General features: G+C 42.2%; 1 protein-coding gene across 10 annotated transcripts in view; it reads right to left on the reverse strand.

The window, feature by feature from the left end:
- CCDC157 (coiled-coil domain containing 157) overlaps positions 1-14,727 on the reverse strand; it is an 87,021-nt gene that overhangs the window by 13,079 nt on the left and 59,215 nt on the right. For 6 of the 10 annotated variants that reach the window (XM_056528669.1, XM_056528668.1, XM_056528667.1 and 3 more), the window contains 2 exons: positions 13,842-14,478; positions 13,674-13,751 (listed from right to left, as the gene is read on the reverse strand). In XM_056528669.1, the coding sequence (XP_056384644.1) occupies positions 13,674-13,751; positions 13,842-14,478 (715 nt within the window). Of the gene's footprint in view, positions 1-345; positions 546-13,673; positions 13,752-13,841; positions 14,479-14,727 lie in introns of those variants that run through there. The other 4 variants (XR_008846006.1, XM_056528675.1, XM_056528672.1 and 1 more) reach the window with 4 other exon arrangements.

Here is a 14,727-nt window from a genome sequence, read left to right on the forward strand (position 1 = left end):
ACCCTGCATTCTATGACATGACTCTCCGTCTACTCTAGACATAGAAAACATAGCTCTATCCGTGTAGATGGATGCTCTAAAATTGTTCTGAGGAGTGATCTTGACATTTCCCATGTCTTTTTAAGGAGACTGTTGGGTGGCTTCCTGTTACATTGAGTCTTTGAATTAAGAGGAATCTTCGAATGGAAGTGTTGTTTTTGTTGCAACCCTAGCTACTAGTCTACTCCCCACATTTTTGCATGTTCTTCCTCAAACAGTTTTCCCCCAAATTGCTAGTTTTTTTTTATGCCTTTTTAACTTAAAACAGACAAAGATCTTGTCCTGAATTTTTCTTTTCTCCTGTACCTCAGACACAGAAAAAGTAGTTGCCGATAGTTCCTCTTCTTGCATGGATTTCTTGACACAAACATCCACCAGTTATGACAGTGCCTCTTCTAAGTATCTTACTACAGGCTTGAATAGGCTTCTTTACTGATAACGGAATCTTCGTGTTACATATTGGACATTTCTTTCCACTACTTTTCTCCTGAGGCATCCTTTACTCTCTAGGGAAAAAGGGAATTTAAAGATTATGGGGGAGATTTATCAAAACCTGTCCATAAGAAACGTTGCCAAGTTGCCCATAGCAACCAATCAGATTGCTTCTTTAATTTTTCAGAGGCCTTTTCAAAAGTGAAAGAAGCGATCTGATTGGTTGCTATGGGCAACTCAGCAACTTTTACTCTGGACAGGTTTTGATAAATCTCCCCCTAGGTCCCCATAGTAGTGGAAACATCCTCAAGGCAAGGTAAGTACTAGATAAGGAGTTTGCGATATGCTTTGAACACAAAAGAGGAGGCAGATTTAGTCTTAGGCATAGTGAAAAACACATGAATGTACCTTAGACAATAGACCTTCAGGTACAGTGGTTTACATGCAAAATCAAACGGGATCTCAGCAACTTCCTCCCTATGGAAAATAGATCATCATTGGTGGAGAGGGATGTCCATAACTGAGAAGAAAAGCAGGCTCAAATTGTTGGTGGAGGGGCACTTATTCAAATCTGTCGCCCCTGCCACGCTCCGGACTAAGGACTAACCGTAAGTAGACTCTGCATCTCTGTCAATCCACACAACACACAGGCTGCAGTGATCCCCAGGCACCATGATGATCTGGTTAGGAGGGAGAAAATGAGACTCCAGGATTCCACAAGAGAGAAACACTTGGCATCTCCAGGAGAAGGGCCGGTCAGCAAGTCAAGGAACAGGAGTGAGTTAGCTACTGAAATCATTCCCCTCAGCTTTGAATATCACAGGAGGAGGTAGGAAACCTCGAAGATTATTAAACAGCAACAGAAGACATCATATGTTCAGTCATTAGTGTCCCCTCATCTCTTCCAGATTCCATAGAGAAGCCTCTTATCAGACTTTGTCCACGCTCGGGCCCGTGGTGTCCAGGAAGAGTGCCAAGGAAAAGGGCATGAAGCATACTGCCAAGACCGGGGTACTGAAGCTACTTTTAACCTACGGCTGAGAAGAATCCAGGGAGAGCACAATTTCGTAGTTAGTGGGTAACACTTCCTGGGACAGGGCAGGCTCACAGCTCGGCAGCGGATCAGGATACAAAGCCAGCTGTCCAGGGAGATGTTATTGAAGAAAAGGCACGGGAGTCGATTCCCCCTCCTGAGTAAAGAGCGTGAGTACAGAGTCCACTAATTGGCTATGGCAGGCACCTGAAGTCCGCTGCTCTGTAACACCAGAGAGATGACCACAGGCAGAACAGGGATTAGCATTGGAACAGAGGTGGAGGTAAGTAAAAGTTATTAGGGGAATAACTGGCGTATATCATGAATATACTCCTACTCACGTTCACCAACACAGAGAAGAGTGCAGTGTTGAAGATTAATAATACTTCATTCTGCTAAAGGTAAGCCTAACATTATAGTATGTTTACATCCCTTTTTTTTTTTTTTAAGTATTTATAAACTTTTGCAATATTAAACCAACATACATTACCAACACGGTAAAATTAACAAACTCCAAAGGTCCCAGGACCATCATCAGAGCACAAGCAGAATAGAAGGAATACAGCAAGTGGCAATAAAATAGTTGACACATAGTACTAAGTAAGGAGTGGAGACCACTCAACCGGAGATAATGGCCAGGGCCAGGGCCCAGCGGAGAACAAAGAACAGCCACATCACACACACATGCCAGCATCAACAACTTCCTTCCACTGACAATCAGACAGTTCTGGGATATCAACCACTCACTTAAGAAATGCCTACGAAAAAGGGCTAGGACCCAGTGACTGAAAAAGAGCATAGGACTGAGTAAGGGGTTTGGACAAGTCTGTGGTGCCCAGGAGAAGCTCCGCCTTTGAAAAAACAGGAGTGACCGTCAGAGAGCCAAACTGTGCCTGAACCACATGCCTAAGCTGAAGATACCTATTTAAAAGGCATTTCCAGGGATGCCATACCACTCCTGCACATCAGAAAAGGAGAAGAAACCCTGAACCTCTCCAAACAGGTGTACAACAAATTTAACCCCATGAGACCCCCAAAAACCTGCTCCCTGTAACCAGTGTAGTTGAGAAAGACGAACATTCCCCCACAAGGGTGCCCTAGGGGACACCAGCGGTTGCAGAAATCTACTCGACACCACAGACCATACTTTAGCTATAGTCTGGATAGGAACAGGAAAAGAAGAGACAGAAGAATAGTTGTAGAGCGAGTTGGTAAAACCTTCATATGAGCCCATAAGTGCTCCAGCCAAGGCAGTAGCTGCATTCGAGAGATCCAGGTCGATCTACCACGCTGCATATACAATTTGGGAGGCAAGAAAAGAGTTGTACCTATTAGGGGCGGCCAGACCCCCATGCCACTTTGGAGTCTGAACAAGAGCTCCACTGAGTCTGGAAGGCTTACCCTGCCACTAGAAGGACCTCAGAGCATTACAAAGTTTCGTAAAGAAACTCCTAGGAGAGATGAGGGATATAAGAGAGATGAGGGATATAAGAGAGATGAGGGATATAAGAGAGATAGAGAGAGAGATAGAGAGAGAGATAGAGAGAGAGATAGAGAGAGAGATAGAGAGAGAGATAGAGAGAGAGATAGAGAGAGAGATAGAGAGAGATAGAGATAGGGATAGAGATAGAGATAGTGAGAGAGAGAGAGAGAGAGAGAGAGAGAGAGAAAGAGAGAGACCCCTCCGCATCTGACAAATACACCAATGTGTCATCAGCATAAAGGGAAACCTACTATAGACCCCCTGAGGATACCACAAATGCTGCAGATAGCAGCTGCTCTATCGCAAGCGAAAAAAGGAAAGTAGACAGGGAACACCCTTGTCTCGTCCTACGACCTAAGGGGAAAGGGGCCTTGTATATATCTATAGGATCTTTTGGCTTCAGAGGAACCCGGTTCTCGGTGCTGAAAGACCAGACAGGTGTGTACATTCAAGATAAGTTTATTGACCAGAATGCAACGCGTTTATATTATATATTTCATATAAAAAATACCATCCGAAAAATACAGTCATTGGTAAATGGCAGTGGAGAATCCGTACAACGGAATCCCCACTGTCATCCAATGTGTGGTTTACAAGAAATGTTATTTACCAAAACATAAAATTAAATAATTGCATCAAAAACAGTATTGTAAAAATTTATAGAAAAATTATTGCATACTAAAAAATATAATAATAAATAAAACATATATATGCACATATGAGTATTTCAAAACAAATGGATTTGAATATATTTTCAACACAGTTATCGAATCCCTCGATGTAAAACACATCGAACCGGACCGAAAATTACAATAACTAATTATCGGACATTTTCTATTAACTCACTGAGTCCCTGTGGGGTTAACGTTGCAAGTTTAAAGATCCAATATGACTCACGATTTATTAGCTTTTGATAACGATTTGGGATTGTATCTGGAATGGATTTTAAAATAATCAACTGTAAATCATTAATTTTGTTGTTGTGTATTATTGCGAAGTGACGAGAAATGCTATGTAATAAAAATCAATTTTTTATATTTGATCGTGATCGAACTGTTTGAATAGTTCCACCTACATATTGCAATTGCCAATTACAAAATAATAAATAAACCGCATATTGGGTATCGCAACTCACTCTGTGTTGAATAGAAAATGTACGATTGGTTTGAATTGACTCAAATGTAAATTTTGGAAATGTTATCCTAGAACAACAGAGACAATGTGGTTTATTACAAGGAAAACAATCCACTGTTGATTTAGACGGACTGTTCTTTTCAAGAATTTTATTTTTAAACCTATTGGGCGCTATTAAACTTTGTAAATTTCTCGAGCGTCTAAATGGAATTCCAGGGGTGGTGGGTACGATATTTTTTAGAATAGGATCATTACAAATAATTGGCCAGTTCCGCTGCAATATATTTCGAATTTCTGAAGCTTGACAATTATAACTAGTAATAAAATTATATTTAAATTGATATTATTAAGCTCATAAATTAATTGTGTGGAGTCTTTAAGGTATGTGGCTAATTGGAGAACATAAAACTGTAAAAATAAATCTACATAGTGTGATAAGTTAGCTGTAAAAGATGACAACCCCGAAATGATTGGGCGGCCCAGAGGTTTTGTGGAACAGTTGTGCAACTTAGGTAAAAAATAAAAGTGAGGTAAAGAATAATTTTTAATACCGTATATACTCGAGTATAAGTTGACCCGAATATAAACAGAGTCCCCAAATTTTACCCCAAAAACCCAGGAAAAGTTAGCTATTGACTCGACTATAAGCCTAGGGTGGGAAATACATCATCCTACATGAGGTAAAGAATAATTTTTAATAGATAAAAAAAGAAAATTCCCTTTCATGGTATGTTAAATTGTCATGTCTGTCTTTGAATACTATAGATTTTTCCATAAGGTTACTGAAATCCTTCATCACCAAATTATAGAAAGTATCCAAAAAATGTCCCCGATGGTGTCATGGGTAAAAGGAGGAAGAAGGTCTGACATCCACATGTTTGACCTGATCAGGGGGGATAATAGCACTAGTAATAGTCAATTCATTGGTAGTAGCAGTACTTGTAATTGAAACATAATCATTTTCTGTTATCTTAGATGTAATAGAAAAATGGCGTGCAAGAGTAAGTTTTCTTATATAATGATTTAAATCTAAAGAGTTGAAACTCATTAGGATAAGTTACTGGACAAAACGAAAGACCTTTTGCGAGGAGATTGATTTCATTTTCAGATAAAATATATGTAGACAAATTAAATAACTTTATCTTATTTACTTCGTTCTCAGTTATCTTTTTCTTTTCAATTCTTGATTGTGAGAAATTTTTGTGTGATTTATGTTTGCCTCCTCTACAACGTTTGCCTCCTCCTTTTCTTTTTAATGCGGACTTTGTTAGGGGAATGAAGTATTGAGTGATTGGATGGTGATGGGATTGTCTGTGGAGTGCATGTGGAACGAATTGTGGGGTGCGGCACAGTGTGAACAGGATCGTGCACAGAGTCTAAAAAAGAGGGAGAGGTAGGTGGAACAAAATTATCTGGAGTGAGAGTAGAATTTGGTGAATTTGAATCTGATAACGAGGGTGAGGAATGGATGGTAAACAATGATAAGTTATGAATGGATGATCCAGATTTTTGTTTAGACAAATTGTCTGCAGGTGATGTAATGGATGTTTGTGGTATTACCAAAGATGGTAACAGAGGGCAAGTCATGTTAGAACTATGTCCATATTTCGATTAATCTGGATCTAGATTATTAGAAGTTGAATTCATGAAAGGTTGTTTACATCCAAGGTTGGAATGTGCAATCCATTATCTTCCTACGTTTTGTGCATTCCATTGTCTTCCTGCGTTTTTTTGCAAGTTGCAATGGTATGTGTGGATTTCACCCTAGTTAGAGAAGGTGAACCAGGTGCTTTAAATGTATAATTCCGAGTCGAATTCCTAATTGTTCGAGAGACCACAGGAGTGGAATGTTTTGTCCCACTCGAGTTTTCTCTCTCACTGCCATCGGCTGTCCGGGCATGCTGGGTGTTGTAGTTTTGAAACATCTGGAGGTCCGCAGGTTGAAGACCACTGCAGCCTTCGTCATCATCCAGCCTACCCCTTTTGTTTTATATTCGCCTCCCCTTGGCGGGAAGTTAGGGTGAGCTGGTCCGGGCCATCTATGCTACAGGGACCGTCCGGTGGGGATGGTTAGTCGTTGCATCCTGTCCATTTTCACCGGGGGGCCTCTTCTCCACGCTTCGGGCCCGGCCCCGGAGTAGTGACGTTGCTTGACGACAACGCACAGGGACGTTCATGCACAACGTCCCTGTGCGTCGTCGTCAAAGCAACGTCACTACTCCGGGCCTGAAGCGTGGAGAAGAGCCCCCCCCTGATGAAAATGGACAGCCCGCAACGACTAACCATCCCCACCGGACGGTCCCTTCCCGCCAAGGGGAGGGGAGTACAAAACAAAAGGGGGGAGGGCTGGATGATAACAAATGCCGCAGTGGTCTTCAACCCGCGGACCTCCAGAGGTTTCAAAACTATAACTCCCAGCATGCCTGGACAGCCGATGGCTGTCCGGGCATGCTGGGAGTTGTAGTTTTGCAACATCTGGAGGTCTGCAGGTTGAAGACCACTGATGAAGGGATTGACAGGCGGTGATGATGAAGGGGGGGGATGATGACGGGGGTCTGGATGATTACATGGGGGGGATGATGTATTTCCCACCCTAGGCTTGTAGTCGAGTCAATAACTTTTCCTGGGTTTTTGGGGTAAAATTAGGGGCCTCGGCTTATATTTGGGTCGGCTTATACTCGAGTATATACGGTATTAAAAATTATTCTATACCTCACTTTTATTTTTTACCTAAGTTGCACAAGTGTTCCACAAAACCTCCGGGCCGCCAATCATTTCGGGGGTGTCATCTATTACAGCTAACTTATCACACTATGTAGATTTTTTTTTACAGTTTCATGTTCTCCAATTACCCACATACCTTAAAGACTCCACACAATTAATTTATGAGCTTAATAATATCAATTTACCTCCATCTTTTGCATTTTTAACATTAGATGTTTGTTCACTATATTCTAATATTGACACTACTCTAGGTTTAGTGGCCATAAAGGAATATTTTAAAACTGATTTCACGTTAGATACCATACAAGCTGATTTTTTGTTAGTCAATTTTATTTATTTTAGAACACTGTTTTTTCTTTTTCAGATTCTTTATATAGACAGACCAGGGGCTGTGCTATGGGGACACGCTTCGCACCTAGTTATGCTAATTTATTCATGGGTAGGTTCAAGGCGCTCCACATAGCACAGTCCCTGGCATTTTCCCCCCATATTATATATTTTCGAAGATTTAGTGATGATTTATTTGGACAGGAGCTCATATACAAGCCCTAGATTTTGTGGAACACTTGAATTCTAATTTATGGGGATTGAAATTTACTTTGAATTTTTCTACAGAGGTAATCCAATTTTTGGACCTCGAGATTTTGAATAAATGTGGACATATCACTACTAGAACTTTTTTTTTTAAGTCAGTGGATGTAAACAGTTTTCTTCAATTTGAGAGTGCTCACTATCCTGCTTGGCTGAGGAGCGTCCCCTATGGTCAGAATCTGAGAGTGCGTAAAAATTGCACCTCAGATGCAGACTTTTACCATCAAGCTAATTTGCTTAGGGGGCGCTTCTCGGCTAAGGGATACCCTAATAGCATTCCCAATAATGCATATAAAAAAGTGAAAAATATGAAACAAATAGAATTAGTCACCCCCAAAGATAAAAAAGATAAATCTGAAATGAATATGTAAAAACAAGCACTTCACAAGAATATAATAATTCAAAATTTAAATATACGGTAATTTTATTACTAGTTATAATTGACAAGCTTCAGAAATTCGAAATATATTGCTGCGGAACTGGCCGATTATTTGTAATGATCCTATTCTAAAAAATATCGCACCCACCACCCCTGGAATTATATTTATATTTCAAATATTTTTATTGGGTTTTCCAGAATTTTTAAAACAATTACAATACAGAGCAAAATGGGAGAAGGAATTAAAATTTGTAATTTCACTGTCTGAATGGAGCCAAGCTTATAATACTCTTAAAAAAGCTACTTCATGTATTAGCCATAGGGAACAATATTTTAAAATGGGCACCTGGAATTACATTTAGACACTCTAGAAATTTACAAAGTTTAATAGCACTCAATAGGTTTAAAAATAAAATTCTTTAAAAAAAACAGTCCGTCTAAATCAACAGTGGGTTGTTTTCCTTGTAATAAACCACATTGTCTATGTTGTTCTATGATAAAATTTCCAAAATTTACATTTGAGTCATTACAAATTTCAAAAATTGTAAATTTTTTATTCAACACAGAGTGAGTTGCGATACCCAATATGCGGTTTATTATTTTGTAATTGTCGATTGCAATACGTAGGTCGAACTATTCAAACAGTTCGATCACGTATGTGTAAACATCGATCAAATATAAAAAAATTATTTTTATAACACAGCATTTCTCGTCACTTCGTAATAATACACAACAACATTAATGATTTACAGTTGATTATTTTAGAATCCATTCCAGATACAATCCCAAATCGTTATCAAAAGCTGATCAATCGTGAGTCATATTGGATCTTTAAACTTGCAACGTTAACCCCACAGGGACTCAATGAGTTAATAGAAAATGTCCGATAATTAGTTATTGTAATTTTCGGTCCGTTTTGATGTGTTTTACATCGAGGGATTCGATAACTGTGTTGAAAATATATTCAAATCTATTTGTTCTGAAATACTCATATGTGCATATATATGTATTTATTATTATATTTTTTAGTATGCAATAATTTTTCTATAAATTTTTACAATACTGTTTTTGATGCAATGATTTAATTTTATGTTTTGTTAAATAAAATTTCTTGTAAACCACACCTTGGATGACAGTGGGGATTCCGTTGTACGGATTCTCCACTGCCATTTACCAATGACGGTATTTTTAGGATGGTGTTTTTGATATATCCATTTTTTATATGATATATATATATATATATATATATATATATATATATATATATGTGTAATACTTATTATTAGACTTTTACGTTGTAAACCTTGCATTGGGGTGTGACGGAGACTCCGGTTTTATGGGACCTTTGGTTACTATTCACAATGCAGGTAGGAACACAGTCAGGTGTTTGTAATTGTGCATTCCTTATTTGCAGTAATGATATGTAAAGGGTTAAAACTTACATATTTAAACTAGCTGATACCCTCTGGTCATGCCTGAAGAAGCTGTGCATGCGCAGCGAAACGCGTTGCATTCTGGTCAATAAACTTACCTTGAATCTACACACCTGTCTGGTCGTTCAGCGCCGAGAACCGGGTTCCTCTGAAGCCAAAAGATACTATTGCCATACTTATCCCGGAGGGCAGCAGACGATCCACCGTACACGCCTTTTTGCATTGTTGTGTATGTGCCTACACAACCACCCAGGGTGAGCAGTACATTTATATATTAAACTCACCCCGTGGGTACAAAAAATACTATTCTATGGAGCACTTTTCCCTTTCCTTCTTGTATACATCTAGACTGACTACCATTCCGGAGGGACAACCCTCCCCCGCCGCTGCAATGTTAAGTTGGAGGTGTTTAATATTAATATCAGTAGTTCTGCCTGGCATGAACCCGGTTTGGTCAGGATGAATGAAAGAGGCAATGACCCTGTAAGGGGGCAGCTAGTACTCTGGCAAAAATTTTGCTATCAATGTTAAGGAGGGAGATAGGTTGGTAAGAATCGGGTAACAACGGGTCCTTACCAAGCTTGAGGAGCACAACTATCAACGCCTCCCTCATAGAGTCAAGAAGTGAATCTCGATCAGCCACCGAGTGAAACAGTTTAAGTAGTATAGGGTCAGCCTCTTCTCATTCAACCTGTACCAATCATACCATCTAATCCCGTAGTCTTCCCAGGGGAAAGATCACTGACAGCCTGCTTCAGCTGTAAGGGGGGCATCTAGTGCATCAGCCTGCACACGACTTAGCCTGGAAAGGGGCAAGTCACCAAGAAAGTATAAAAGCTCTCCCTGGCAGGGCCGAGATTGAGCAGAATAAAGGGAGCGTTAAAAATCCCTAAAGACTACGTTGATAGCCTGGGGATCTGACATCAAAGAACTATCACTAATACAAGGAATGGAGGCCACAGGACGACTCGCCCTCGCCAGGTAAGCCAGGAGTTTCCCATTTTAATCCCAGAACTCAAAGAGGGCCTCCTCCCTATCTGCCAAGCGCAAATGAACCCTATCTTTTTGGACAATCAAAAGAGAGCGTTGGGCCTTATCCCACGCCTTCTCGTTATCAGGGGAGGGGTCTCTGATATAGGCCGCTTCTAAAGCACCCACTTCCTTCTGCAACCCCCTCTCCATTGCAATTCTAATTCTCCCCTGACCCACCACACCTGCAATAAAGGCTCCCCTTATCATGGCCTTGTACACATCCCATTGTATCAAGGGGTCAGGGTGAGAAGCGTTATGATCCCAATAATCAGTATGGGCAACACTCAAAGCTTCCATAACTGCCTCAGCTTGTAACTAACCCGGGTGCATGCGCAAAAAATGGGAAAGGGGACGGGGGGGGGGGGGGGGTAAATTAAGAGTAAAAACTATAGCAGAATGGTCTGAGATCCCCTAGTGGTGTAAGGAACATCCCTTACTGCCGGGAGAAGGTCCACCGACGCCAAGGCAAGATCTATGCGAGAGAAGGACCTATGGGCCGCAGAATAGAAAGAGAATGTTGATGCAGTCGGGTACATCCCTCTCCAGAGGTCAGTCAGGCCCAACACCAAGCGCCAGGAAGCAAAAGATGAGGAGCCAGGGTCAGCAGCAGTGGTGCAATCAAGCTGAGGATCAGGAGCTACATTGAAGTCACCTATATAGAGGACAGGATCAAAGGGAAAAGACAACAGCTTGTCAGTAATCAACTCCAATACGGAGACCTGAAATGGAGGAGGAACATATACAGAGACAAGGACAAAACTAAAAGGACCCAAAAGAACAGTGCAGTATCACAAATCTCCCAAAATAATCACAGGCAGCCCGGGAGGCAACCAGTGGCAAAGACTTAGCAACCAAAATAGTAACACCCCTAGCGTAATTAGAATAAGAGGCATGATATCCAAGTCCTCTTAAGGGAAAGAACCTTCTGTCCATTATATGGGTCTCCTGTAGACAAATAACATGAGGGGACCACCGCTTTACAAAATCCAAGCAAAGAGCCCTCTTAAATTTGGAGTTAAGGCCCCGGACATTCCAACTAATAACTTTTAGGGTCCCCATTATTACAGAAACACCGGGAACACACACATACACCCCAGCCATCCAACACAAACAGGGCACAAACAAAAAACAGAGAAACAAAAGTAGCAATAACAATTAGAAAACATTACCCAAAATTCCCTGTCTAACACTAAACGGGACATGAGAAAACACCTATTCCCTAAATACAACAATTACCGAGCATTAAAAGAACTCCCAACTAGCTAAAGGAAAAACAATATTAATACCAAAACCCTCCTGCTAATCCACCTAAACAGTGTAGTGACCGGTAACTGAAGAGGTAACCCTGGAGAATCCCTAATTGGAGCTGGAACCTAGGGAGACCCTATAGGATAAACTAAGGAAACAAGGGGAGAAGATAGCAGCCAAGTGGAACAGATCAGTCCGGAAGTCGAACTGAAGGGGCCGCATCCACCTAATGTAGAGCTTTAGTCAGAGAAGTGGTGGAAGCCCCATCCACGATTCTCAGGCGAGCAGGATACAGCATCTAGTAGCAGTAGGCCTTGGCACGTAGCTTCGAGTGGACCTCATTGAAGTGTACCCGCTTCTTGCGGAGTTCCACAGAGAAGTCAGAATAGAAGGAAACTCTGCTCCCATTGTAGATGACCTCCCCTTTGAGTCTCATCGCACGAAGAACAGCATCCAGATCCTTAAAGTGCAGAAGTTTTGCCAGGAAAGGACATGGAAGGCCATCAGAAGGAGGGGGTCTAGGCGGGACTCTATGGGCCATTTCAACAGAGAAATAAGGGGAGAAAGTGTCCACAGGGAGGATCTCTTTCAGCCATGTTTCCAGGAACAGCACTGGATCAGTCCCTTCCGCCTTTTCAGGGAGGCCAACGAGACGAATATTATCATGCCTCAAGCAGGTTTCAATGTCATCCATTCAGCCCAGAAATCCCGTAACTTGGTGCTGCAAAGAAACTTGCTCCGGCAAAGGATGGACAGTGTCCTCAACTGTGGATACCCTGTGCTCCACCCCATCAGTGTGCTCACGGAGCTTCTGAGTTTCATGCCGCAGAATAACAATTCCTGCCGCAGTTCGTCCACCTTGGACACCATAATTGACCGACAGGAGGTGGAGGCTGCCAAGAGAACCAGTGGTCCATAGTAGCAACATCATAAGCTGGCCTGCTGGTGACTGCCTCTGAGATGGAGTTGGAGAACCCTCAAACAGTGAAAGAGGTGGTTCAGGAGAGTCACCCCTAGGCCGTTCCAGCGACCTGGAGAACTTGCTCAGCGCTTTCGCCACGAGCATAGATACTTTGGTAGCAAGCGAGGTCTGAGCACCATGATCCCGCTGAGACGGACCACAGGAGTGAAAACGTCCATCATCAGAGGTTTGACTGAAAGCCTTGGGAGGCAGTTTGGACCGTTTGTTTCTATTACTGTTGCGTGGACCTCCCATGATCGGGCAGGACTCTACAGGGTTTAGGTAGAAGGCACCAGAGACACAGTCAAGCAGAGGCAGAGTACTTCAGAATAAGGAGCTGCCCTTAACAAAGGGGTAAGGCACTACAAGTCCCAGCCAGTCCACAAGTAGTTCACAGAGGTACTCACAGTGAGAGCGAGTCAGTATGCAGCGCACCACCCAGGATCTCCACCATTAGTCAGGGAAGAGGCAGCACAGTCCAGTAAGTAGTTAACAAAATGCAGTACTCCAAGAAAGAGCAGAGAGCCAGGCAGAGTCCCAAATATGCTGAGGAGTAGGGGTTAGAGCTCCGGACACCTCTGGTGCTGAATAATGAAGTGCAGTGCAGGCCTGAGTCAGGGCACCCAGTGCAGGAGCTGGAGTAACCAGGGCAATGGGGAAGCCATGCCCACGAAGCCCTCCATGGTGGCCGTCCTCAGCTCCCTCAGGACCAGAGCAAGCAAGACCTCAGGGCCTGAGACCCAGCGTTACCCCCACAGTCACCGCCGCCAAGCTGGAGCCACCAGTGGAGGACGCGAGGAGGACTGCTGACCCCAGCTAGGAGAGAGGGGAGCAGCCACCGGCGGACCCACAGGAGAAGGCCTCACCGCCGCTCATCGGGTTGTCACCGCCGGCTGCCGGACCTCCAGGCTATTCAGGGGAAGTATTAAGGCCCTCAGGAGTAACGGAGTACAGGGTAATTAGGTGCCGGGCAGCGGAAGCTCCTCGGCTCGTGACCGCTTAGCTCGGCATCCAGGCCAAGGGGGCCCCATGATATAGATGCTTGCATTGGTATATTTACTGTCCATGTTTCAGTCCATGGTGAAGACAGAATGTGACACATATGTGTAAAGTTTGATGTGTTAAAAGTGATTAGTCCAAGTTATGTATTTACATGTAAAATATATATTTTAGCTCCTTCTTACCCAGATCTCGTATGGTACAGTGCTGTAGTTTTAGCTCTTCCTTTAAGATAGAAACTCTTTCTTCTAGGACTGTAGACCCTAAATAAAAAATTAACATTTATTAATGCCTACAAAAAATGTACGTCTACCTACATGTATAAAAAAAAAATAGTACAGTATATGATTTACCTTTCCTCAGCTCATTTTTGTCCCTCTCCAGCCTGTCCACCACCTCTTGGTTCTGTTGTCCTTTCTCTAGTAACTTCTTCTCATGGTCAATGACCTGTCGCTGCAGCTCATCTTTCTGTAACTTTAGCTGGTTCTTGTAGTCTTCTATACTTTGTTGTAGCCTCTGGTTCTCTAACTTTGCAACATCACACTGATTTCTCAGAGGCTGAATAAGCTGTGTGAGCTTAGTAAGATGTTTGCTGATACGTCCCAGATCTTTGCTTTCTTCATTGGCCCAATATCTCATTTCTGAAGGAGACATGATTCCCTCTGATGGCAATACTTCTTGAATTTTTATAAGAGTGGATGGCAAGTTCTGACTTTTGCATACACTAACAATAGCATCACTAACCTCTTTAAGACTACATTGAGCAATGGCACATGCATCGCAGGGAATGAGAGCAGACTCCAATGTCTGTGAGCCAACGGTGCACGTGTCCTTTGCAATGGAGAGGTTTGATCCCTGTGGGGCATAGGTAAGTTGGCGGCTTTCTGTGCATGATAAGACAGACTGAGCTCTACCTGAAGACAGACAGGAACGTTCTTTTGGGGTCTTGGGCTCTTTTGCCATAATGACATTTTCCAGTGAAGAACATTTCTGAAGGTAAAAAGTAACTGTGATTTGGTAACAAAACAAAATTCAAATCAATGCATAGTTATCAATATATTCCTTAAAATGGTGAATTGATTCCAAAATGCAAACTAATATCATCCAAAGGAAAACTGAAATGTACATATACTATTGAATGGACAAGGGTTTAATAGCACAATGATATTTTTATGTTCTTTTTTTTTTTGGTGTGTGGGGGGGGGGGGGGGGTGTTAGAAAAATCATGGAAAGAAAATG

The sequence above is a fragment of the Hyla sarda genome, chromosome 1, assembly GCF_029499605.1.
Source record: "Hyla sarda isolate aHylSar1 chromosome 1, aHylSar1.hap1, whole genome shotgun sequence".
NCBI lineage: Eukaryota > Metazoa > Chordata > Amphibia > Anura > Hylidae > Hyla > Hyla sarda.